This window comes from Herpailurus yagouaroundi, unplaced genomic scaffold (assembly GCF_014898765.1).
Source record: "Herpailurus yagouaroundi ecotype Mexico unplaced genomic scaffold, PumYag 139, whole genome shotgun sequence".
Lineage (NCBI taxonomy): Eukaryota > Metazoa > Chordata > Mammalia > Carnivora > Felidae > Herpailurus > Herpailurus yagouaroundi.
Window position 1 is genome coordinate 23,062,796 of NW_024412394.1, and position 23,073 is coordinate 23,085,868.

Below are 23,073 nucleotides of genomic sequence, written 5' to 3' on the forward strand. Positions count from 1 at the left end.
CAACTCCCTCCCTCTACCAGGTCATTACAGCAAGAGGTAAATGACACCGGCAAGTGGAGGTGAGAATTTAGGGGAAGGTGGTGACTCTCAAGAAAAAAGACATGGATCTTGACACCTGAGAGGTTCAGAGATGAGGAAAACAAGGAAGAGGACCTGTATCATAAGAATGAGCCCCTGGTCCCAGGAGAATGGATGGAAGTGGCTGGGGACTTCACACTGAGTCTCCATGAGTCCATGCTTGGAACTCTCAGTCCCTATTACAATGTCAGCTCTGTCTTGGGTCTAATAGGGAGAGAAAGGAGAAGGCATAAGAGTTTTGGAGGGATATGAAGTGGGGATGAGATGTGGGTTGGAGGGGGGAGGAAATAGGAGTAAAGAAGAATAATAAAAGGAACATTCATGTTCCCCTGATTGAGCATAATCACTAGAACAGGACCAGAACCTTCAAAGTCCATGTATCCACACAGCGCATCCTCCCCTTTCCCCCACTTAGTTAACCACTATCTTGAATTTTGTATGAATCACTCTCTTGGGTTTTTTCTTTTTTAGTTTTTAAAAAACTTATTTAAGTAATCTTTACATCTAATGTGGGGCTCCGACTCATGACCCTGAGATCAAGAGTCTCATGCTCTTCCAACTGAACCAGCCAGGCGCCCCACTCTCTGCTTTCTTGATAATTTTCCACTTGCAGTATGTATCCCTGAACAATATATTATTCCATGTTTTTTAGTTTTTATATAAAGGCTGAATTGTATTCAACAAGAGACAGATGGCACACTCAAAATAGCCTAATTGAAAGATAGAATTTGCAGAGACTATTTACAAAGATGTGGGAGTAGGGAACCATAAGGGATAGTCTAACCAAGTAGGGCTTAATTGAAGTTGATGTTTTAGTGTGTGTGGACCTGAAAAGTAGAGATGGGAGCTGTTCCAGACCCAGGGTGAGGGTCACCTTGAAAGAGCAAGGACAGGTTGAGAACACAGGCAGCTCTGCAGGGAAGCAGCTAGCAGAATCAATACTTTGATCTCACTTTCTTCTCTCCTTCCCATCTCCTGTTGGGGCTCCCAAAGTAACTTTTGAAGCTATGAAAGCAGGGGCACCTGGCTGGCTCAGTTGGTGAAGCATACAAGTCTTGATCTCAGAGTTCTGAGTTCGAGCCCCATGTTGGGCATAGAGATTACTTAAAGATAAATCTTAAAAAAAAAAAAAAAAAGTTCTGGAAGCAGAACGCAGAAGGCACAGGAAGATATATGGTCCATGCCAGTCAGGATCAGAGAGTATGGGAGAGGGCGGGAGTGTAGGGTGAGGGTGGAATGGAAGAGATCTAGTACATAGATATATATTCCTTAGACTTGCTTTTTCTTCAACATATTTCTGAGATTTGCCCATGTTGATGTATTTACTTTAATTGTAGTTCATTCATTTCTTTCAGTTGGTGTTAATGTTTCTTTCTTTAATTTTTAATTTTAATTCCAGTATATTTAGCATAAAGTGTTATATTAGTTTTAGGTATACAGTGTGTTGATTCAACACTTCCATATATTACTCAGTACTCATCATGCTAAGTGTGCTCTTAATCTCCTTCACCTATTTCACCCATCCCCCAGCCTTCCCTCTGGGTAACCATCAGTTTGTTCTCCATAGTTAAGAGACTGTTTCTTGGTTTGCCTTTTTTTTTCTTCCTTTGTTTCGTTTCTTCAGTTTTGCATATGAGTGAAATCATGTGGTATTGTCTTTCTTTGATTGGCTTATTTCACCTAGCATTATACTCTAGCTCCATCCACGTTGTTGCAAACATGTAGTTCATTCATTTCTGCTGTCTTTGTTTGTTATATTCCATTCTGTGAATTGGCTACAATTTATTCACCCATTTTCCTGATGATGGATAGTTTTCAGTGTTTTAGTATCTTAATGTTGTTATGAACATTCTTGTTAAGGGTTTTTGATGTCTATGCATGAAAATCTCTCTAGAGAATACACTTAGAGTAGAATTATTATATATACTGAGACAAAGGGTTAGATTTACCAGATGATGCCAAATTGTTTTTAAAAGTAGTTGCATTAGGGGCACCTGTGTGGCTTAGTCCGTTAAGCATCTGACTCTTGGTTTCACCTCAGGTCATGATCTCATGTTTGTGGGTTTGAGCCCTATGTCAGGCTCTGCCTTGGTGGTGCAGAGCCTGCATGGGATTCTCTCTCCCTCTTCCTCTCTCTCTCTGCCCCTCCCCCACTTGTACTGTCTCTCAAATAATAAATAAATAAACTTAAAAAAAAAATCTTAAAAAGGGGCCCCTGGGTGGCTCAGTTGGTTAAGCATCCGAATTTGGCTCAGGTCATGATCTCACCAATCCCAAGTTCGAGCCCCGTGTTGGGCTCTGTGCTGACAGCTCGGAGCCTGGAGTCTGTTTCAGATTCTGTGTGTCCATCTCTCTCTCTCTGCCCTTCCCCCACTTGCGCGCGCTCTCTCTCTCTCTCTCTCTCTCTCAAAAATAAATAAACATTAAAAAAAATTTTTTTTAAATCTTAAAGTAGTTGCACCAATTAATACTCCTACCTACAGTAGGAGTTCCTTGTTAATACTCGATATTTTCAGATTTAAAATGTTTTCCCATCTAGTGGATATAGATTATTACTTCACTGTGGTTTTAACTTGCACTTCCCCAATTGCTAATGTGGTTGAACATATTTTTGTATGTTTATTGATCATTTATGTTTCTTCTGTTGTGAAATACCTGTTCAGGGTTGTTCTTCCCCCTCTTTTCTATTGTGTTTTTATCTTTTTTCTATTGATTGTATTCTGATACTAATCCTGTGTTAATCATATCTGACAAGTTTCTTTTCCCAATTTGTGGGTGATGTATTTAAAAAAAATTTTTTTTAACGTTTTTTTATTTTTGAGATAGAGAGAGACAGAGCATGAATGGGGGAGGGTCAGAGAGAGAGGGAGACACAGAATCCGAAGCAGGCTCCAGGCTCTGAGCTGTCAGCACAGAGCCTGACGCGGGGCTTGAACTCACGGACCGCGAGATCATGACCTGAGCTGAAGTCGGACGCTTAACCGACTGAGCCACCCAGGCGCCCCTATTTGTGGGTGATTTAAAAAAATACATCTTTATGTGTTTTTTAAACCTAAGTTCTTAATTTTAATGTGGCTGAAATTATCAATGTTCCCCTTTTAGGTTTGTGCTTTTTAAGAAAATTGTGGTGCAAAACTTACATTTTAACCAATTTTTAGTGTACAATTCAGTGGCATTAAGTTCATTCACATTGTTGTGCAACCATCACCGCTGTCCATCTCCAGAATGGCTTGTGCTTTTTCATAATATCTTATTTAAGAAATTCTTTGCCATATTAAGACCATCCATATATTTGCTCTAAATTCTTAAAGTTTTTCCTTTCACATGTAAGTCATTTAACCATCTGGAATTGATTTTTGTGTATAGCGAGAGGTAAGAAATATATTTCCCCCATATAGATAGCCAGTGGTCACAGGACCATTTAGAATCATCCATCTTTTCTCTGAGTCATAGAGTGGACGTGTCCTATACCAAGTTTCTTTATAAGTGTAGGTCCATTTCTGTTTTTTTTTTTTTTTCTGTTGCTATTGTTGATTTGTCTATTACTGTCCCAATATCACATTGTCTTAAATACTATGGAATTATGATATGCCTTCCATCTGCCTGAAATGTTATTCTTCTAAAGATACACATAACTATATCCATAAGGATATATCCATATCCTTAGCTAGTGTTTCCTGACTACCCTTTTCAAAATTTCAGTGCCTCTTCCAAATGCTTTATATCCTCATACTCTGCTTTAATTTTTTTTCTGCTTAGCAGTTATTATTTAACATAGTAATGTGTATTCTTCTCTTCTTTGTTGTCTCTCTTTTCCACTAGAATATAAGGTTTGTGATGGCTGGGATTTTTGGCTGTGTCATCATTCTTGTATCCCTGACATAGAAAATATTGCCTGGCACTTAGTAGGTACTGAATTAGTATTTCTAAAACAAATCACATAAGTTTGATACGTGGAAGGGTAATCTTTTCTCCCTGTACTTTCCTTTAAGAATATGCTTTTTCTTGGGGCGCCTGGGTGGCTCAGTTGGTTAAGCGTCAGACTCTTGGTCTCGGCTCAGGTAATGATCTTGAGGTTCGTGAGATTGAGCCCATGTTGGGCTCTGTGCTGACAGCGTGGAGCCTGCTTGGGATTCTCTCTCTCTCTCTCTCTCTCTCTCTCTCTCTCCCCGCCCCTCCAGCGCTTGCACTCTCTTTTTCTCTCTCAAAATAAATAAATAAACATTAAAAAAAGGAATATGCTTTTTCTCTACTTCTCTTGCTACTTGATGCTCGACTAATAAAAGCAATCTGAAACAAAGGGATAAAAACAAAGTGCTCCTTCAGGTTTCTTTCTTTGCCATGTCCAGAGGTGGGCAGTGAAATGAAAAGGGTGGAGAGATCAGTATTGGCTAACTGTATTATTTTATGGGTCAGCTATCCTGCTGGAAATCCCTCCTCTCTTTGCTTTCATTGGCAAGCAGAGCTGGCTGGACCTAGAGTTTATAGAGTCATCACTGGATAAAGAAATGTACCAGACCTTTGGTTTTTAGGGCAGCATACCCTGCATAGGGGGAGAATGAGCACTCATTTTGATTTGCTAAGCATGGTAACGAAAATCTTGGTTGTAAGTACGACCATTACAGGACATAACTCTTGGAGCTGTGGAGTCATCTAAGAGTGAATGCCCCTCTGTGGGACAGTCTGCCTGTAGCTGGGTGATGTCCGGGCACTGAATTTAGCAGTGATGATCATGGAATTTTCATCAGAGATGGTACTCTGTGCTTACTATAGGCTAAACTTGGGACCCAAGTCATTCTGGAAGGAATGTGTATGTAGTTTTCAGATGAGGACTTGAAGTTTTATATGTTGAGCCACCTTTGATTCAAACCATCTGTTGCATGGCAAGCTGAACCCATCAGTTTTTTCATGCATCTTTCATATTTTACATCAAATTCAAAATAATAGATATTTGTAGGGGTTACAAAGATGAATGATGCACTGGTCCCTGTTTTTGAGATGCTTATGGTCTAATGGAAGTAAAAGTTATATGTTTATATGTGTTTTTCCTCCCATGGATTATGAGGTCAAGGTCTGTAATTTATGTGCATCTTGGTTGCCAGGGCTGAGCATTGTGTTAATTAATTTTTTTGATGAAAATAAATACATGAAAGAGATTACAGTGATTTACCAAATATGGCTACTGAAATGTATGACACTATTGTCCATTATTGGTGCTGTGATAGGTAGATGCATATTACAGTTGCCTCTGGATACAGAAAACACTCTTTACAGTGAGGTAGTGACCAAAGGAGTGTACTTTGAGGAGTGTGTTCATCAAATCATACAATAGTTCACATTCTGAAAAGATTAAGAACTTCTGTGGTATAGGGATATAACTAGAGAAAGAACTATACTGTATGGAATTTCAAAGAGCATGGTGGTTTACATGAGGAGCAACCCAGGTGGCAGAAGCAAAGGCTCAATAGGATGGAGGAGGGCAGCATTTGACTCCTTGAAGGAGAATTTTTTTACATAGAATTTTTTTTTAATTTTTTTACATTTATTCATTTTTGAGAGACAGAGAGAGACAGAGCACAAGTGGGGGAGGGGCATAGAGAGAGGGAGACACAGAATCTGAAGCAGGTTCCAGGCTCCCAGCTATCAGCACAGAGCCCAACACGGGGCTCAAACTCACAAACCGGGAGATCATGACCTGAGCTGAAGTTGGATGCACAACCGACTGAGCCACCAAGGTGTCCCCAAGATGTGTTTGAATAATTAAAATAGAACTTTAAAAATACCAGAAAAATACTACTGCACTGCCAGTGGCTTAGTTGCTATCAATGTAAAGCATTGTTATTTTTGCAGTAGACCAATTTTTTTAGACTGGACTGAAGATAAAGCTAAGAAAAGTTAAATAAAAACTATGTATAGCTCAGAGTGGCTGTCTTGCACCTAAAATTCTATTTGCAACGGATACCATCTGCCCAGATCGTAAGAGGAGGGGAGGTTGTGGATTGGTGTACATTTGGAGGGAGAAGGAGTTGCAGAGGGCAGCCTCCTTCTGGAAGTCAGAAGCATTGCAGAAAAATATACTGGTATGGCACCACTATCTTTTGTTCATTCTCACCAACCATGAAATTTTATTGCTTGAAACAAAATGTTAACAGTGCCTGTCCCTGGGTGATGGCATAAGTAGATAGCAACATCATAGGTGGGTTTTCTTTTTGACAGTTCCCAAAATTTCTACAGTTTTATTTACTAGGAAAAGTAACTTAAAAATGACTGTTGTCAGTTTTTTTTGTTTTGTTTTTTTGTGTTTGTTTTTACAAAATTGGGCTCATATGACATACGTGGTTTTATGTATTCTGCTGTGAGTAGTATCTTGAGCATTTTCCCGAGTCAATATTCTTCAAAAACATATATTTTGAATGGTTGTGTAATGTCCCATGACACAACTATATCATTGCTCATTTATTCTTTTTTCTGGGTTTTCACTCTTATAATGATGTAATGAAGTTACTTGGACACAAATTTTTGTGTCCATTTCTGCATAGATTCATATAATTGAAATTATTTGGTCAAACTGTATGAATTCTTTTAGGGCTCATAATACACATTACTATATTGTACTCCAGAATTTTAGCACCAAGATCAATTCCTATGTGAGCTCATTGTACTGGACTTTGTTCAGCATTGGGTATTTCCATTGTAAAATCCTTGCCAATTTGGGGAAAATTTCTTTGCTCTCAATAACAAACATTTTTTCACATTTTATTGGCTATGAGTTATTTGCTGCTGTTCTTTTTCCAGTTTTCAATTTGTGTCAGGATTTTTTCTAATTAATTTACACAAGCTCTTTGCATCTTGATGGTATTAGTTACAGTAAACTTTCCCTCTAGTTTTGATTTTTTTAGATGCCCAATTTTACATTTTTACAGTGAAAGCTTTAGATTTCTTTGTAATTTATTTACCTTCCTTTCCTATCCAGAGATCAGATGAACATTCAAATAAATGTTCTTATCGTCTGTGCTCCAGATTTTTTCAGGCAGCTCTCATGCTTTCAGATACCTTCTTTGTACCAGGTGATGTTAATTATGTTGTCTGATACAGACAGGAAAGCAATAAAGTGAGGCACTGTTGTCATAACACGTAATTAGTGCAGTATGCTGGTTAGCACTGTGGTGTTTGGGGACATTCTCCCTCACTTTGAACGTGGCTCTGTCATCTTTGAGATAACTTCTTTCCCTGTTCTACGGTTTCCTGTAAAATGGGTTAATAATAAGCCTATGTCACAGGGTTATGAGAATAAAATGAATTGATATGGAAATCACTTAGAATGTGTCCTGATACAAAGTCAGTGCTAGCCACATTTTGGTCCATGATAGGTATGTTCTTTGAAATCTGATACCGTTTCAATATATTTTGCATTTCTAGAAACTTGAACATTTCATTTCAAAGCGCTCTTCACCTGCAATAATTACCTTTACTAGATCTTTCCTCAGCTACTTTAGTGAGACACGCCTCCTACAGGCCACAGGTGAAGCTTATTTCCAGCTCTTGAAAACCACACAGACCTCAGTCGGAGAGTTGTTGTGGCTGACTCACCGCTTCTGTTCGACCCCTACTTCTTCCCTGTTGAGTCGAATCTCTTCTAATTTCTGTAGGCTCGGAGCTATTTCTGCGTGTGTGCATTCATTCTAATTCCAGTTTTTTTCGGGGCGCTTACTATGCGCGAGGCGTGGAAGGGGAAGAAATGAAGGTACAATCTGTTTTTACTCGGCTTGACGTCCCATAGAAAAATCAAAATATGTACTATATATAGGCTAACTAACGGTCATCTTTTAGCTTCTATTTTCTCATCTGTAAAATGGGGGTAATATCTCAAGGTCGCTGAAAGATTAAGGAAGAAAAGAACAGAACCTCTAATACTGAGCAGTTCCGTAAACGCCTATTCCTGCCTTCCTCCGCTAGCTCCACAGTCCAGCCTGTGGATTAAAGCGCCACACTCTTGGGAGTCTGGAAATTCTGCCGATAGTCTTCCAGTTCCCCAATTGCAATCGTCAAAAAGCTACCGACTGCACATACAGGCCGTGCAGCTTTTAATTTGGAGACACAAACAGTCCTACTTAAAAAACTTTAAGCGGGCAACGTGGATTACACACCCTCTGGAACCGAGGGGCGCCACATTGAGCATGCGCAGGGTGCGCGCTGGGTGGGCGGGAGGTTCGAAGGGCGGGCTTTGTGGTCCAGTCACTTCCGTTTCCGGCCCTATATGAACTCTCCCGCCATCTGACAAAAGCGCCTGTCGGTGTTTCTGCATATTGTGTTTGGTGTGGTTGCAGGTAAGAGGATCTCATATGGTTTTACCACGGACATTAGTCTTGGTGTTAAGGCTTGCAGGTCGAGAAAGAAGGGAGAGCACTTTGCGAGCCGTGGGAACAGAAGAATGACATCCTGGGGTGGGTGTATTGAGTATTGGTTGGTTGAGGCAGAGACACAGGTGTCAGCGAGCTGAGGAGAGAACAGCTTCGTCGGAGGAGTGCTCAGGTAGGATTGAGGGGCTTAATTTTTATAGGAGTTTGAGGGTGTTTCCTAAAAGGGGTTCGGAAGGACTGGATTAGAAAGACGTGTTGTATATTCCGGGGTCATAATATAGGAAGTGATGAATTGGACCCGGACCATTAAGTCTCTTCTCTGGAAAGCCAGAATCTACCGCGCTTTCCTCCGAATTTACGATTGCAACGGGTTTAAAATCTCAACTCTTGGGACTGTAGAGATCTAAGGACGGTGGTACACAGACCTATAGTGAACTGGCAATATCGCTTGACTTTGACTTTGATGTTGCTGGAAGTTATGACCACTACCTGCGTTTCACCGTGCACACCCCCCCTTCCCTACAGAATTGTTACAGGTGTGTTGTAGAAAATCTGGAAAATCCAGAAAGACGTATTGCCTCGGGATGACCACTTTAACATTTTATGCATGCCCTTCAGTTTTTTGCTGTGTATGTGGAGTTGTTTTTTGCACTTGTTGTTTGTTGTTTTCAACTCCATTTGCCATCCTTTTAACCCTTTTATGTTTCCTTCCAAGATAATGAGATGCAGTTTTCTGGAGGAAATCGGAAAAGACTGAGGTTGGGAGGTGACCAAAGGAATGCTTGCTATCCTCATAGCCTTCAGTTTTACTTGGAGCCACCTTCTGAAAACATATCTTTGATTGAGTTTGAAAGCTTGGCTATTGATAGAGTTAAATGTGAGTGATATTTGAATTAGAATTTATATATTCTTGAGAACTTCACTTATACTTTGTGGAAATGAATGAGGGTAATTTCCTTCATTCAGTTCATTCTCGAAATATTTATTGAGGGTTTGCTCTTTACTGTTCAGTGTATATTTATTGAGTGCCACTATATTCTGGGGTGGGGATTTCCAGATGAATAATGTAATTCTCATATTTGTTGAAGCTGTATTCTAGTACGCACATAAAGGCATCCAAAATAATAATCATAATTTAGTATTGTAAGTGCCTTACTAGAGGTAAATAGTAATGCTCTTATTTTTTTAATTAAAAATTTTTTTATACATTTATTTATTTTTGATAGACACAGAGCACAAGTGGGGGAGGGGCAGAGAGAAGGAGACCCAGAAACCGAAGCAGGCTCCAGGCTCCGAGCTGTCAGCACAGAGCTGGACGAGGGGCTTGAACTCACAAACCATGAAATCATGACCTGAGCCAAAGGTGGATGCTTAACCGACTGAGCCACCCAGGCACCCCAAATAGTAATGCTCTTAAAACAGAAGTAGGGGTGACTTAGTTTGATTAAGTAAGACTTCTTAGAGAAGTTGAAGTGTAATCTGGACCTTGAAGGATGAGTAGAAATTTCTGAAAAGAGAAGTAGTTAAAGGTTTTTTCAGTCCAAGATAACAAACTGTACCAAGGCTGGGAGGCAAAAGAGAGAATGTTATATCTGAGGGAACAGTGACAAGTTCAGAGCAAATGGAGAAGAATGGATAACCAAGGGCATTTTTTTGCCAAGCTAACAGTGTAATATCAGGGTGTAGGCAGGATGTGGCCTACTTCTCCTCTGTGTGCTAGTGGAAGAGAGAAATAAGCTAGGCATGAATTGAAACATAAATAAAAGCAGTGTTTTCTGAGTTTATGTTCCAGGATATCCCTGTGGGAAAATCAGAAGGTAAGGTGAGAAACTGTTCATCATTTTTAGAAGAGCAGAGTGACAACTGCTAATACACAGAGGGGGCACTTAGTGCCTGTTGACTGAAAGAGTGAAGACAAGGGAGAAAAGGGTTTTAGGAACCTTAACAGTGTCAGATGCTTCATGGAGATTAAGAGGATGATTGAAGAGTGTCCCTTGGATTTGGCACTTAAGGGGTGAGCTAGTAAGTGCCTGATCTAAGGCAGTGACAAGTGGCAGTGTGTAGGCAGGGAGAGATTTAAGGGATACTGAGGAGGTGTTCCTGACAGAATTTGGGAGTTGTTTGGATGTGAGGAGTGAGGGGGCCAGTGGGGGTGGCTGAAATTCCAGTCTGGACGGTCTGGTTAGAAACTGTGCTAGTGGCTCAGTTGGTTAAGCATCCACCTTTGGCTCGGGTCATGATGTCATGGTTCATGGGTTCAAGCTCCACGTTAGGCTTTGTGCTGACAGCTCAGAGCCTGGAGCCTGCTTCAGATTCTGTGTCTCCCTCTCTCTCTGCCCCTTCCCTGCTTATGTTCTGTCTCTCCCTCTCTCAAAAATAAATAAAAATTAAAAAAAAAAAACTGTGCTAGTTGAGATGGGGATAATAGGAAGAGGGGCAGGACTGAGGGGAAGATGATGAGTTTAGTTTGAGATACTGTAATAAGGAGGTACCTGTGGGACATGGATTTATGTTCAGGATTCATTTTTAGTTTTTCATCCTTGAATTACAAAAATGCTTTTTATATCGATGGAAGTAGAATTAATCTGAGAAAGAATTGACAAGGAACCTTTGAACAATATGCATCTAATCAGGACAGTTCACTTGCATCATTGGAGGGCTATGCTTCTTCACTGTTGTGTCTTCTCTACTTCATCAGGAAAGGAAGGGCTGTTTTTTTCTGATGATTCTATGCTGAGTAAATGAAACAAACTAACAGTTCCACGAAAGGGATGCAAACAAGGGTACTTAATTTTTTTTTTTCATACCAGCACACTTGCATTCCTCGACAATGGTGGCTCAGTACAACGATGATTATTCCCCACCCTTCACTCTCTGAGAATCCTGGTATTAACTTGTGTTATGGGACGTGGATATTTTCTGCACATGGATGGAAATTATCTTCTTATAAATTTATATAATTTATATAATGTACTTGCAGAAAATAAAACCATTACAACTTGTTATCTTTTATTTATTTTTTCAAGTTTGTTTACTTTGAGAGAGAGAGAACACAAGCAGGGGAGGAACAGAGAGAGAAGGAGAGAGAAAATCCCAAGCAAGCTCCTCCCTGTCAGTGCAGAGCCCTGATGCAGGGCTAGAGCTCCTTAACCGTGAGATCATGACCTGAGCTGGAATTAAGAGTTGGATGCTTAACTGACTGAGCCACCCAGGTGCCCCTATAACTTATCTTTTAAAAACAAGTAATTATGGAATTATTCACAGGCTTTGTCTTGGGATTTCGTTTTTAAAAACTATCTTGGGGCTCCTGGGTAGCTCAGTCACTTGAGCATCCGACTCTTGATTTCACCTCAAGTCATGATCCCAGGATCGTGGGATTAAGCCCTGCGTTGGGCTCTGTGCTGAGTGCAGAGCCTGTTTAAGATTCTCTCTCCCTGTCCCTCTCCTTGTCCCTCCCCCCTTCCCTTTCCCTCTCTGTCCCTCTTCTCTGCTTGTGTGAGTGCTGTCTTCTAAAAAAAAAATTATCTTGCATTCATACATTTTTCTTTCTTCTGTTTTTAAAAAATTTCTAGTGCTAAAAACAGTCGAAAATCTTGGTGTGAGCCATGTGAAAGGAACCGAGCAATACCAGAGTAAGTTGGAGGCTGAGATAAGAAGGCTCAAGTTTTCCTTCAGAGTAAGTAAAAGTGGGAAAGAAATGTTTTTCACTTTGTATATATTTATATACTTGAGTCTTGGTTGTGGAAAATATCTTGTATTAGGCACAGGGCTTTTAAAAAGACTAAAATAGCATGGACTGTGCCTGAAGGTATATCTGCAGTCCACTAGGAATGATTGCCATATATAGTCAGACGATTATAATACAGCAGGGTTTCTCAGCCTCGGAACTACTGACGTTTGGGCCTGATAATTTCTTGGTGTAGGGACTGTCCTGTGCATTGTAGGGTGCTCAGTAACATCTCTGGCTTCTACCTGGTATATATCTCCAGACATTGCCAGATGTACCCTGTGCACCACAGGATGAGTACTGTTACTATATATGTGTTCCAGGAACTCCAAGAGCACATAGGATTACCCAGCCCAGCTTGGGGAGGTTTGGGAAGGTGTTAAAGTTCCAGGTAGTGTTGGAACTGAAACTCGATAGATGTGATCAGATTTTTATTTTGGGAAGATAGCAGATTGAGAGGGCCATGTCTGTGGGAGGAAAGCCAAGTAGCTTGGACATAATGAGAGTGATTCAAATTGGAGAAAAGGATGAGAGTGATTTGAATTGGAGAAGAGGACTAGTATAATGATATTGTGAAGGTAGAATCAAAAGATTTTAGTGACATTACAGGGAGAAGGGAGAAGAGAGTTATGAATGACACCTTAGGTTTCTGGTTAGGACAACTATGGATGGTGGTAGTATTTTGAGAGGTAATGTGTAGGAGGAGAAGCAAGTCTTAGAAGGAACATGTTGAGTTCTAGACAAGAATTTGAGGTTCTAGCGGAACTGTGTAGTAGATGATTGGATATGCATATAGCTTGGACTTAAGGCTGGAGTTGGGAGTATGGATTTAAGAAGAAGGTTGGAATCATCAGGAGGAGGGAAATATTTGAGTGAGAAGACGATGGAGGACAAGATGTGAAGAATACCAGTACTGAAGGTGAAGTAGAATTGGGGGAGTCTGGGAAGGAGATTGAGAAGAAGCTGCCTGAGAGGTGGGAGATCAGCAGGGATAATAGTGGCATGGTAGCCAAGGAAATTTGGAGTTTCCATAATGATGATTATTATGTAAATACTGATCCCATAGGAATAATAACAGCAAGCATTCATATTATGCTTAGTGTATCCCAGAGTTTGCCCTAAGCACATTACATATATTAATCCATGTAATATAGTTAATAGTCTTATGAAGCAGGTACAGTTGTCATCCCTATTTTATAGATAAAGGTACAGAGTTATTGATAGGCTGAGTAACTGGCCCAGGCTTATGAGATGGTAAATGGTGGGGCCAAGATTAGAACTGGACATTTTGTCTCAGGTGATACTCTTAACCACATAATTTCAGAAGCTTAGGTTCATGTAAGATGAGTTGTACGGATAGATGAGTTGTAGATAGAGGCAGAAGCCAAAATGAGGACGGTGTTTGGAGGAGAGAGGTGGGTATAGAATATGTACTCTTTTAAGATGGCTAGCTGAAAAGACAGGGGAGAAATAGGTCTGAATATAGAAGAATTTGTAGGGAAAAAGAGAGGACACATAACAGGAGATACTTGAACATGCTTATAAGCTGAGTGAAAAAAATCTAGAAGAGAAAGAAGAGGAGGGGAGCTTAAAGATACTTGGAGAGAGCATTTGATAAATCAAGATCCTTAGGAGCCAAGAGCAGACGGATTGCATGGTTCAGGTTTAGGGATGAGCTTATTCAGGAGGAGGGGGAGATCCTTTGTCCATAGAGTTGGAAGGGAAAGTAATACAGTGGATGCACAAGCTTGGAGCTGAAGAAGTTGGCCTGGTGGCCTTTATTTTCTGTAAAGTAAGTGAAGTTCTCTGTTGAGAGAGATGGTGTGGTAGGGAGCTTGGGTCAAGTAGTGAAGACTGAAGCAGCTTTTCTAGCAGTGAGGGAAGAGATGATTATGTGTCAAATCTCTGTTCTATTGTTTAATAAGCTTTATGACTCTGGAAAAATTTCAGGACATCCCTGTGCCTCAGTTTCCTCCTTAAAAAAATTTTTTTTTAATTTTATGTATTTTTGAGAAAGAGACAGAGTGTGAGCAGGGGAGGGGCAGAAAGAGAGAGGGAGACACAGAATCCAAAGCAGGCTCCAGGCTCTGAGCTGTCAGAGCAGAGCCTGATGCATGGCTAAAACTCATGAACTGTGAGATCATGATCTGAGCTGAAGTTGGATGCTTAACTGACTGAGCCACCTAGGCGGTTTCCTCATATTTAAAATAGGGATATAATAGTGCTTACCTCATGAGAGTTTTTTTTTAAAGATTAAATGAGTTTATAGATTAAACATGCTTACAAAGTCCTGTAAGTGTACCTCATAAGTGCTCAAGACATGTTTGCTCTTACTGTGTTGGACTTGAATAAGAATTTCTTGGTGCTTGTAAAAGTCCAGTTCAGGTTAGAGGTTGTGAATTTTTAATATTCCAAATTCTCAATAATTGTGTATTTTTTTTCCCCCAGAGATTCTTAGTGTTTTGGGAATAGGACTGCAGATTTATTTAGAATCTAGGTTTGGCCAAATGGTTAAATGAAGGTTCATGCCAGAGGTGGTGGAAGAGGGGAGAACCCTGGATATATGCTGGGTAAGAAAGAAAGTTAAGAGAGGAGTTGATAGGAAGAGAGTCCAAACCCAGGAGGTTTTGTTTGAGATCAGGTCAGATCTCAGTGTCACTTGTTTGCTAACGTAAGTAAAATGATAATTACATATTATGAAATTTGTTTTTGAAACTTTTATTTTAGCATTGGCTTATATTGACTCCATTTTTCTTTATACCTCTTAACATTCTAATGTGTTTATGTTATTCATGTGTCATTATTTTTAAGGAAAATGTAGAAAATGAATATGAACGCCGAAGAAGAGATCATATTTCTCACTTTATTTTACGCCTTGCTTATTGCCAGTCGTGAGTATACGTTTAGACTCTCATAGTCAAAGCTGCTATCTTGGGTTACAAATTGGTACGTGGGAAGCTGACATGTATTGTACTGCACATAGGAAAACTCAGAATAACATCAGAAGCTGGTGATTCATGGGTTGAACACTGTTGTTGCAAGTTGTTTGAAGCCAGTTGTTTACTAAAAATAATTGAAAAAAATTCTATTGTAAAACTTGCCTGTTGAAACACTTACTAGTTTTATGGGAGAGGCTCTTCATTTGGGATTTGCAATTGTGGGGGTGGGGGGATTTCGGTAAGAAAGGACTTTTTGATCCTGTTTTCTCAGGATCAAACATACTCGATCCTCAAACATACTCGAATTTAGTACAGGTGTAAGCTATTTCCCTTTGCTAGTTGGTTTCTTGTAAGTCTACAGTGCCACCCAGAGGGAGAAGGAGTTAGTTACCTTTTTCTTTTCTTTTCTTTTTAAACTGGTTTTTTTTTTTTCTGTACTAATTTTGGCTAAATAATATACTTATTGTAAGTTTCTTTTCTGTTTCTTTCTGTTAAGAGTCTTATCAAATGAGAATCTTGAATTGTTTAGTATCCCACTTATCCCTGGACAGGTGATCCTATCCACGACCATCTTTGGTTCTGGAGTTTTTCTTTTGTAAAGATGAATGTGCAGTTTATGTAATTTATGCAGTCAATGAATTGCTGACAATCTGTGAAAGTCCCTTTGAGGGGGGGAACTACATCATATTTTATCTATAGTAGTATAATTATTTTGTGACAATAGTAATAACCATTATGTATTTTATGAATTTATATTTGTGTGTTGCTTTTTCAAAAATCAAGATGTAGTTGTGCATATTAAATTTTGTGAAATTATTAACTATAAAGCTGTAAACAGAGTTTACTTTAAGAGTTTATCTGATCATAATCTATTCAGAGATAAAGTGACCTTTAAAAATTTTGGTGTTGGGGTGCCTGGGTGGCTCAGTCAGTTGAGCGTCTGACTTCGGCTCAGGTCATGATCTCCCTGTTTGTGAGTTCGAGCCCCGCGTCGGGCTCTGTGGTGACAGCTCAGAGCCTGGAGCCTGTTTCGGATTCTGTGTCTCCTTCTCTCTCTGACCCTCCACTGCTCATGCTCTGTCTCTCCCTGTCAAAAATAAATGTTAAAAAAAAAAATTTTTGGTGTTGATTTGGCACTGATGAAACCACCTTAGACTGAAGGAATACCCCATTTTCTGATGTAAATGACCGTTTTGCAGTTAAATGCAATGAACTGTTTTATATTGTTGGGTAATCAGCTAGGCTCAAGGTATTCTGTATTTATTAAATTTTTTTTTTCAACGTTTATTTATTTTTGGGACAGAGAGAGACAGAGCATGAACGGGGGAGGGGTGTATTTAATTCTATATTCATAATACCTCTCCCCGTGTTCACATCCTTGAAGATTGTGGTATGTGCTCTGTATACTGTTTATCATAATAGATGACATGTGTGCTTTTAACTTCTGTCTGTTGGCATCTTGCTCATATTTGAGTTTTATTTCATAAAAATTTCTTGATTTAATAATCCATGGACTTTTAAAATAATCAGTGGACTTTTCATTTATACTTATCATTTCTCTGTCTTGATTTCAGTGAGGATCTTAGACGCTGGTTCATTCAACAAGAAATGGATCTCCTTCGATTTCGATTCAGTATTTTACCCAAAGACAAGATTCAAAGTTTCTTAAAGGATAGCCATTTGCATTTTGAGGCCGTGAGTATGGTTTTGTAGCCATTTTCAGTTGTTTTCACCATTCATCCCTTCCCATTCACCTTAAGTGCGAGTATTAATGTGAGGTGTTTTTTCTGTTTACGTTTTCTTAAGTACTCGCCTGAAAGAATAGCTATTGGCTTTGCACAGCAATGAAACTTTGCCTTTCCGTGACTAGAAGAAAAGGGACTCCTTAGTACCGAAGTTTCACATTTAGTTGCTTTATTAAATATGTGACTTGTGAAAGCACAAGAAGGTTTAATTTATAAGAGTTCATCTTTAATCTTCTAGGCTGAAAATTTAAAGCTAATAATATACATTAAAGAGAATAGAGAGGTGGTAGTATTTACTTCTAATGATGATGTTTAATTTAGACTTTATTTGAAAAGTCAGTTGTCAGTAGAATCTCTGAATAGTTATTCTGCAGATATATTTAATTTACGTATCATAACTATATATTAAAGAAGAAATGTCTGGGATATATTTAGCAGTTATAAGTATTGTGGGTGGAAATAGGATTTATGTCTTTTAGGTGGATCTGTGTTGTAGTGGGAAGGCTAAAAAATTCTGTTCTGGAAGACTTAGACTCAGATGGTAGTAGCATTGGGTGAGTCTTGATTTTGATGTTAGAGTGAGTAACTTAAAGCCAAATAAAGTAGAAGTTGGAGTGAAAAACATGGTCCTGTCTGAGAAGTGGAAAATGTACCTACTGTATACAGGAACACTGTTGGTTATTGAAGTTGGTGGAAGGAAATAGCATGAAGGGAAGTAAACATTTGATAGACGTTTAGTGTTTAGCATGTGCTAGGGAAGCACTTTCAAGTTTCTCTGCCTTCTCATAAGAGGTCAGTGAGATTTCTAAATAACATCTATGTGGGCATAGAAGAGTGTCAAGCTCAGATCATCTGACCCAAGCCCCATGCTTTTTTCCCTTTGTTTTAACTTAGATCCTTAGTGAAGTCCATTATTGCTAATTCAATTACAGTTACTTTATCCTTTCATGATAAAAATAGTGTATATTTTCCTGTGGAAATGAATAGAGGAGTGTCTTTGAGAAGATCTGTTTTTTATAGATGTGTCTACGGTGTCTCCATGTATTGTCACGTGTAATTTTTTAAAGCAAAAACCATGTTTCTTTTAAAAAACTTTAAAATTTGGGGTGCTTGGCTGACTCAGGCAGTTGAGCATCCGACTCTTGGTTTTGGGTCAGGTCATGATTTCACAGTTCATGAGATTGAGCTCTGCATTGGGCTCTGTGCTGACAGTGTGGAGCCTGTTTGGGAAACTCACTCTCCCGTTCTCTCTGTGCCTCCTTCACATGTGTGCGCGCGCTCTCTCTCTCCCCCCCTCTCAAAAAATAAAAAAAAAAACAAACAACTTTAAAATTTAAGTGTAACACACACAGAAAAGTGCACACATTGTAATTGTATAGCTCTGTGAAGTATCACAAAGTGAACATTAACAGAGTTAAGAAATAGAATGTTGCTCTCACCTGTGCACCTTATGCGTCCTCCCATTCACTATCTCCTATCTTCCACCGAAAATTAGCCACTGTCTGACTCTTAATATCATAAGTTAATTCTGACTATTTTTTGGACTTTATATAAATGGTATTATATAGTATGTTTTTCTTCGCCAGCTTTATTGAGACCTAATTGACATATAACCTTGTGTAAGTTTCAGGTGTCAGATGTGATGATTTGATACATGTACGCCTTGTGAAATGTTTTACCACAGTAAGGCTAGTTAACACATCCTTCACCTCACATAATTACCATTTTGTTGTGGTTATGGTGAGAACATGTAAAATTTACTCACATAGCAACTTTTCAGTTATGTAATACAGTATTGTTAACTATATCCATCATTCTACTGTAAGTTTGTACTCTTTTTTTTTTTATTTAACTTTATTTTTTATTTTTTAAAATTTACATCCAAATTAGTATATAGTGAAGCAATGATTTCAGTAGATTCCTTAATGCCCCTTACCCATTTAGCCCATCCCCCCTCCCAGAACCCCTCCAGCAACCCTCAGTTCTCCATATTTGTGAGTCTCTTCTGTTTTGTCTCCCTCCCTGTTTTTATATTATTTTTATTTCCCTTCCCTTATGTTCATCTGCTTTGTCTCTTAAAGTCCTCATATGAGTGAAGTAATATGATTTTTGTCTTTCTCTGACTAATTTCACTTAGCATAATACCCTCCAGTTCCATCCACGTAGTTGCAGTTGGCAAGATTTCATTCTTTTTGATTGCCGAGTAATACTCCACTGTGTGTGTGTGTGTGTGTGTGTGTGTGTGTGTGTGTGTGTGTGTATACACACACCACATCTTCTTTATCCACTCATCCATCGATGGACATTTGGGCTCTTTCCATACTTTGGCTATTGTTGATAGTGCTGCTATAAACATTGGGGTGCATGTGTCCCTTTCAAACAGCATATCTGTATCCCTTGGATAAATGCCTAGTAGTACAATTGCTGGGTTGTAGGGTAGTTCTATTTTTAGTTTTCTGAGGAACCTCCATACTGTTTTCCAGAGTGGCTGCACCAGCTTGCAATCCTACCAACAATGCAAAAGAGATCCTCTTTCTCCTCATCCTCACCAACATCTGTTGTTGCCCGAGTTGTTAATGTTAGCCATTCTGACAGGTGTAAGGTGATATCTCATTGTGGTTTTGATTTGTATTTCCCTGATGATGAGTGATGTTGAGCATTTTTTCATGTGTCGGTTGACCATCTGGATGTCTTCTTTGGAGAAGTGTCTCTTCATGTCTTTTGCCCATTTCTTCACTGGATTATTTGTTTTTTGGGTGTTGAGTTTGATCAGTTCTTTATAGATGTTGGATAGTAACCCTTTATCTGATATGTCATTTGTAAATATCTTCTCCCATTCTCACGGTTGCCTTTTAGTTTTACTAATTGTTTCCTTTGCTGTGCAGAAGATTTTTATTTTGATGAGGTCCCAGTAGTTCATTTTTGCTTTTGTTTCCCTTGGCTCCGGAGATGTGTTGAGTAAGAAGTTGTCGTGGCCAAGATCAAAGAGGTTTTGCCTGCTTTCTCCTCGAGGATTTTGATAGCTTCCTGTCTTACATTGAGGTCTTTCATCCATTTTGAGTTTATTTTTGTGTATGGTGTAAGAAAGTGGTCCAGGTTCCTTCTTCTGCATGTCGCTGTCCAGTTTTCCCAGCACCACTTGCTGAAGAGACTGTCTTTATTCCATTGGATATTCTTTCCTGCTTTGTCAGAGATTAGTTGGCCATACATTTGTGGGTCCATTTCTGGGTTCTCTGTTCCATTGATCTGAGTGTTCATGTGCCAGTACCATACTGTCTTGATGATTACAGCTTTGTAGTATAGCTTGAAGTCTGAGACTGTGATGCCTCCTGCTTTGGTTTTCTTTTTCAAGATTGCTTTGGCTATTTCGGGTCTTTTCTGGTTCCATACAAATTTTAGGATTATTTGTTCTAGCTCTCTGAAGAATGCTGGTAGGGATTGATTGGGATTGCATTGAATATGTAGATTGCCTTGGGTAGTATCGACATTTTAACAATATTTGTTCCTCCTATCCAGGAGCATGGAATCTTTTTCCATTTTTTTGTGTGTTCTTCAGTTTCTTTCATAAGCTTTCTAAAGTGTTCAGCGTATCGGTTTTTCACCTCTTCGGTTAGATTTATTCCTAGGTATTTTATGGTTTTTTGTGTAACCGTAAATGGGATCGATTCCTTGATTTCTCTTTCTGTTGCTTCATTGTTGGTGAATAGGAATGCATTTTTTTTTTTTTTTAATGACCGAATAGTTCATTGTATAATATACCACATCTTTTTATCTATTCATCTATGGGTGAACACTGGCATTGCTTTCATATCTTGGGTATTGTGAATAATGGTTTGTTTAGCACAATATTTTAAAGTTTCATCTGTGTTGTAGCCTATATCAGTATTTCATTCCTTTTTATTGTCAAATGATACTTCTCTGTTCAGCAGTTGATGGACATTTGGGTTTCTACATTTTGGCTAATAGGAATGATGCTATAGTGAGTATTTGTGTACAAGTTTTTTTTTTTTGTGGATGTCTTTTTTATTTTATGTATATATCTGGGAGTGGAATTACTAGGTTGTAGGGTAATTAATTCTGTGCTTAGGCTTTTGAGGAACTGACGGACTTTTTCAAAGTGGCTGCACTATTTTACATCTTAGCGGTATATGATGGTTTCACTTTCTCCACCATTGTCATCCACAGTTGTTTTTTAATGTAGCCATCCTAGTGGATGTGAAATGATAACATAACACTGGTTTTGATTTGCATTTCTCTAATGACACATGATGTTGAGCATCTTTTCATATGCTTATTGGTTATTTGTATATCCTTGGAATGTCTTTTCAAATCCTTTGTACATTTGTTTTTTTTTTTTGTACATTTTTTAATTGAGTCCTCTTTTTTTTTTTTTTCAACGTTTATTTATTTTTGGGACAGAGAGAGACAGAGCATGAACGGGCGAGGGGCAGAGAGAGAGGGAGACACAGAATCGGAAACAGGCTCCAGGCTCTGAGCCATCAGCCCAGAGCCCGACGCGGGGCTCGAACTCACGGACCGTGAGATCGTGACCTGGTTGAAGTCGGACGCTTAACCGACTGTGCCACCCAGGCGCCCCTGAGTCCTCTTTTATTGTTCAGTGTTAATTCTTTACATATTCTGGATATAAGTCCATTATAAGATCTATGATTTACAAATATTTTCTCCTCTTCTTAGTTTTGTCATTTAATTTTGATGGTTATCTTTTACAACACAAAAGTTATTAATTTATGTGAAGTCTCCTCTGTTTTTTTCTTTTGTACTTTTGATGTCAGATCTAAGAAGGCTTTGTCTAAAAGGAAGGTCATGAAGATTTACTCCTCTGGCTTTCTCTACGAGTTTTATAATTTTAGTTTTTATATTTGGGTCTGTGGTCCATTTTGAGTTAATTTTTGTATATGATATGAAGTAGGAGTCCCAACTTCATTTTTTTTTGCATGTGGATATCCAGTTGTTCTAGCATCATTTGTTGAAACAGCTGTTCTTTCCTCACCAAATTGTTACTCTTGACTATAAGTTGGTTTATTTCTGGACTCTTAATTTTATTTCTTGGAGCTGTATGCTTATCATTGTGGCAGTACTATTGTGGTCTTGAATGTTGACTACTGTAGCTTTGTAGTAAGATTTGAAATTGAGAAGTAGGAGAATAAAATTAATTTTATTCTTTTTTCAAGATTATTTTAGTTATTCTGGTTCCTTGTATTTTCTTAATAATTTTAGGATTTACTTACCACTTTCTACAGATAAATCAGCTAGGATTCAGACTAGGATTGCAGAGAATATGTAGATCAATTTGGGGAGTATTGCCATCTTAAGTGTTATTCATGAACATGGGATGTTTTTTATTTTATTTTTAAATTATTTTTAAAAATTTTATTATAGAGAGATAGAGTGCAAGTGGGAGAGAGGGGCAGAAGGAGAGAGAGGGAGAATCCCAAGCAGGCACCATGTTCATCACGGAGCCCAATGTGGGGCTCGATTCCATGTCTCTGGGATCATGACTTGAGCTGAAATCAAGTTGGATGCTCAACTAACCGAACCCACCTAGGCACCCCCGTCCTTTATTTCTTAAGGTTTTCTTTAATTTTTCTCAACAAGATTGAGTACTATATTTGTTAAATTTATACCTAAGTATTTTATTCTTTAATGTCATTGTAAGTGGAGTTATTTTCTTTATTTCATTTTTGGAATGTTTCTTGCTAGTGTGTAGAAGTCCAGTTGATTTTTGCATGTTGATCTTATATCCTGCAACCTATGGAACTCTGTTAGTACTAATGGGTTTTAGTGGATTCCTTAGGAGGTTATGTCTCACAAATACAGATAATCTTACTCCTTACTTTCCAATCTGGAGGCTTTTTTTTTTTTTTTTTTAAAAAAATTTTTTTTTTTTTTAACGTTTATTTATTTTTTTGGGACAGAGAGAGACAGAGCATGAACGGGGGAGGGGCAGAGAGAGAGGGAGACACAGAATCAGAAACAGGCTCCAGGCTCTGAGCCATCAGCCCAGAGCCCGACGCGGGGCTCGAACTCACGGACCGCGAAATCGTGACCTGGCTGAAGTCGGACGCTTAACCGACTTCGCCACCCAGGCGCCCCTGGAGGCTTTTTATTTCTCCATTTTTGATTAATTTCCCTAGCTAGAATCTCCAATGTAATGTTGAATAGAAGTGGCAGTAGTGGACACCCATCTTGTTCCTCATTTTATT

At 38.9% G+C, this 23,073-nt stretch overlaps 1 protein-coding gene across 2 annotated transcripts in view; it reads left to right on the forward strand.

Annotated features, from left to right (window-relative positions):
• Positions 1-8,323: 8,323 nt before the first annotated feature.
• Positions 8,324-23,073, forward strand: part of PRIM2 (DNA primase subunit 2) — a 338,721-nt gene continuing 323,971 nt past the window's right edge. Inside the window, exons 1-5 of one of the 2 annotated variants that reach the window (XM_040473844.1) lie at positions 8,324-8,405; positions 9,154-9,315; positions 12,011-12,114; positions 14,977-15,056; positions 16,679-16,799. In XM_040473844.1, the coding sequence (XP_040329778.1) occupies positions 9,162-9,315; positions 12,011-12,114; positions 14,977-15,056; positions 16,679-16,799 (459 nt within the window). In that variant the 5' untranslated portion in view covers positions 8,324-8,405; positions 9,154-9,161. Of the gene's footprint in view, positions 8,406-9,153; positions 9,316-12,010; positions 12,115-14,976; positions 15,057-16,678; positions 16,800-23,073 lie in introns of those variants that run through there. The other variant, XM_040473845.1, reaches the window with a different exon arrangement.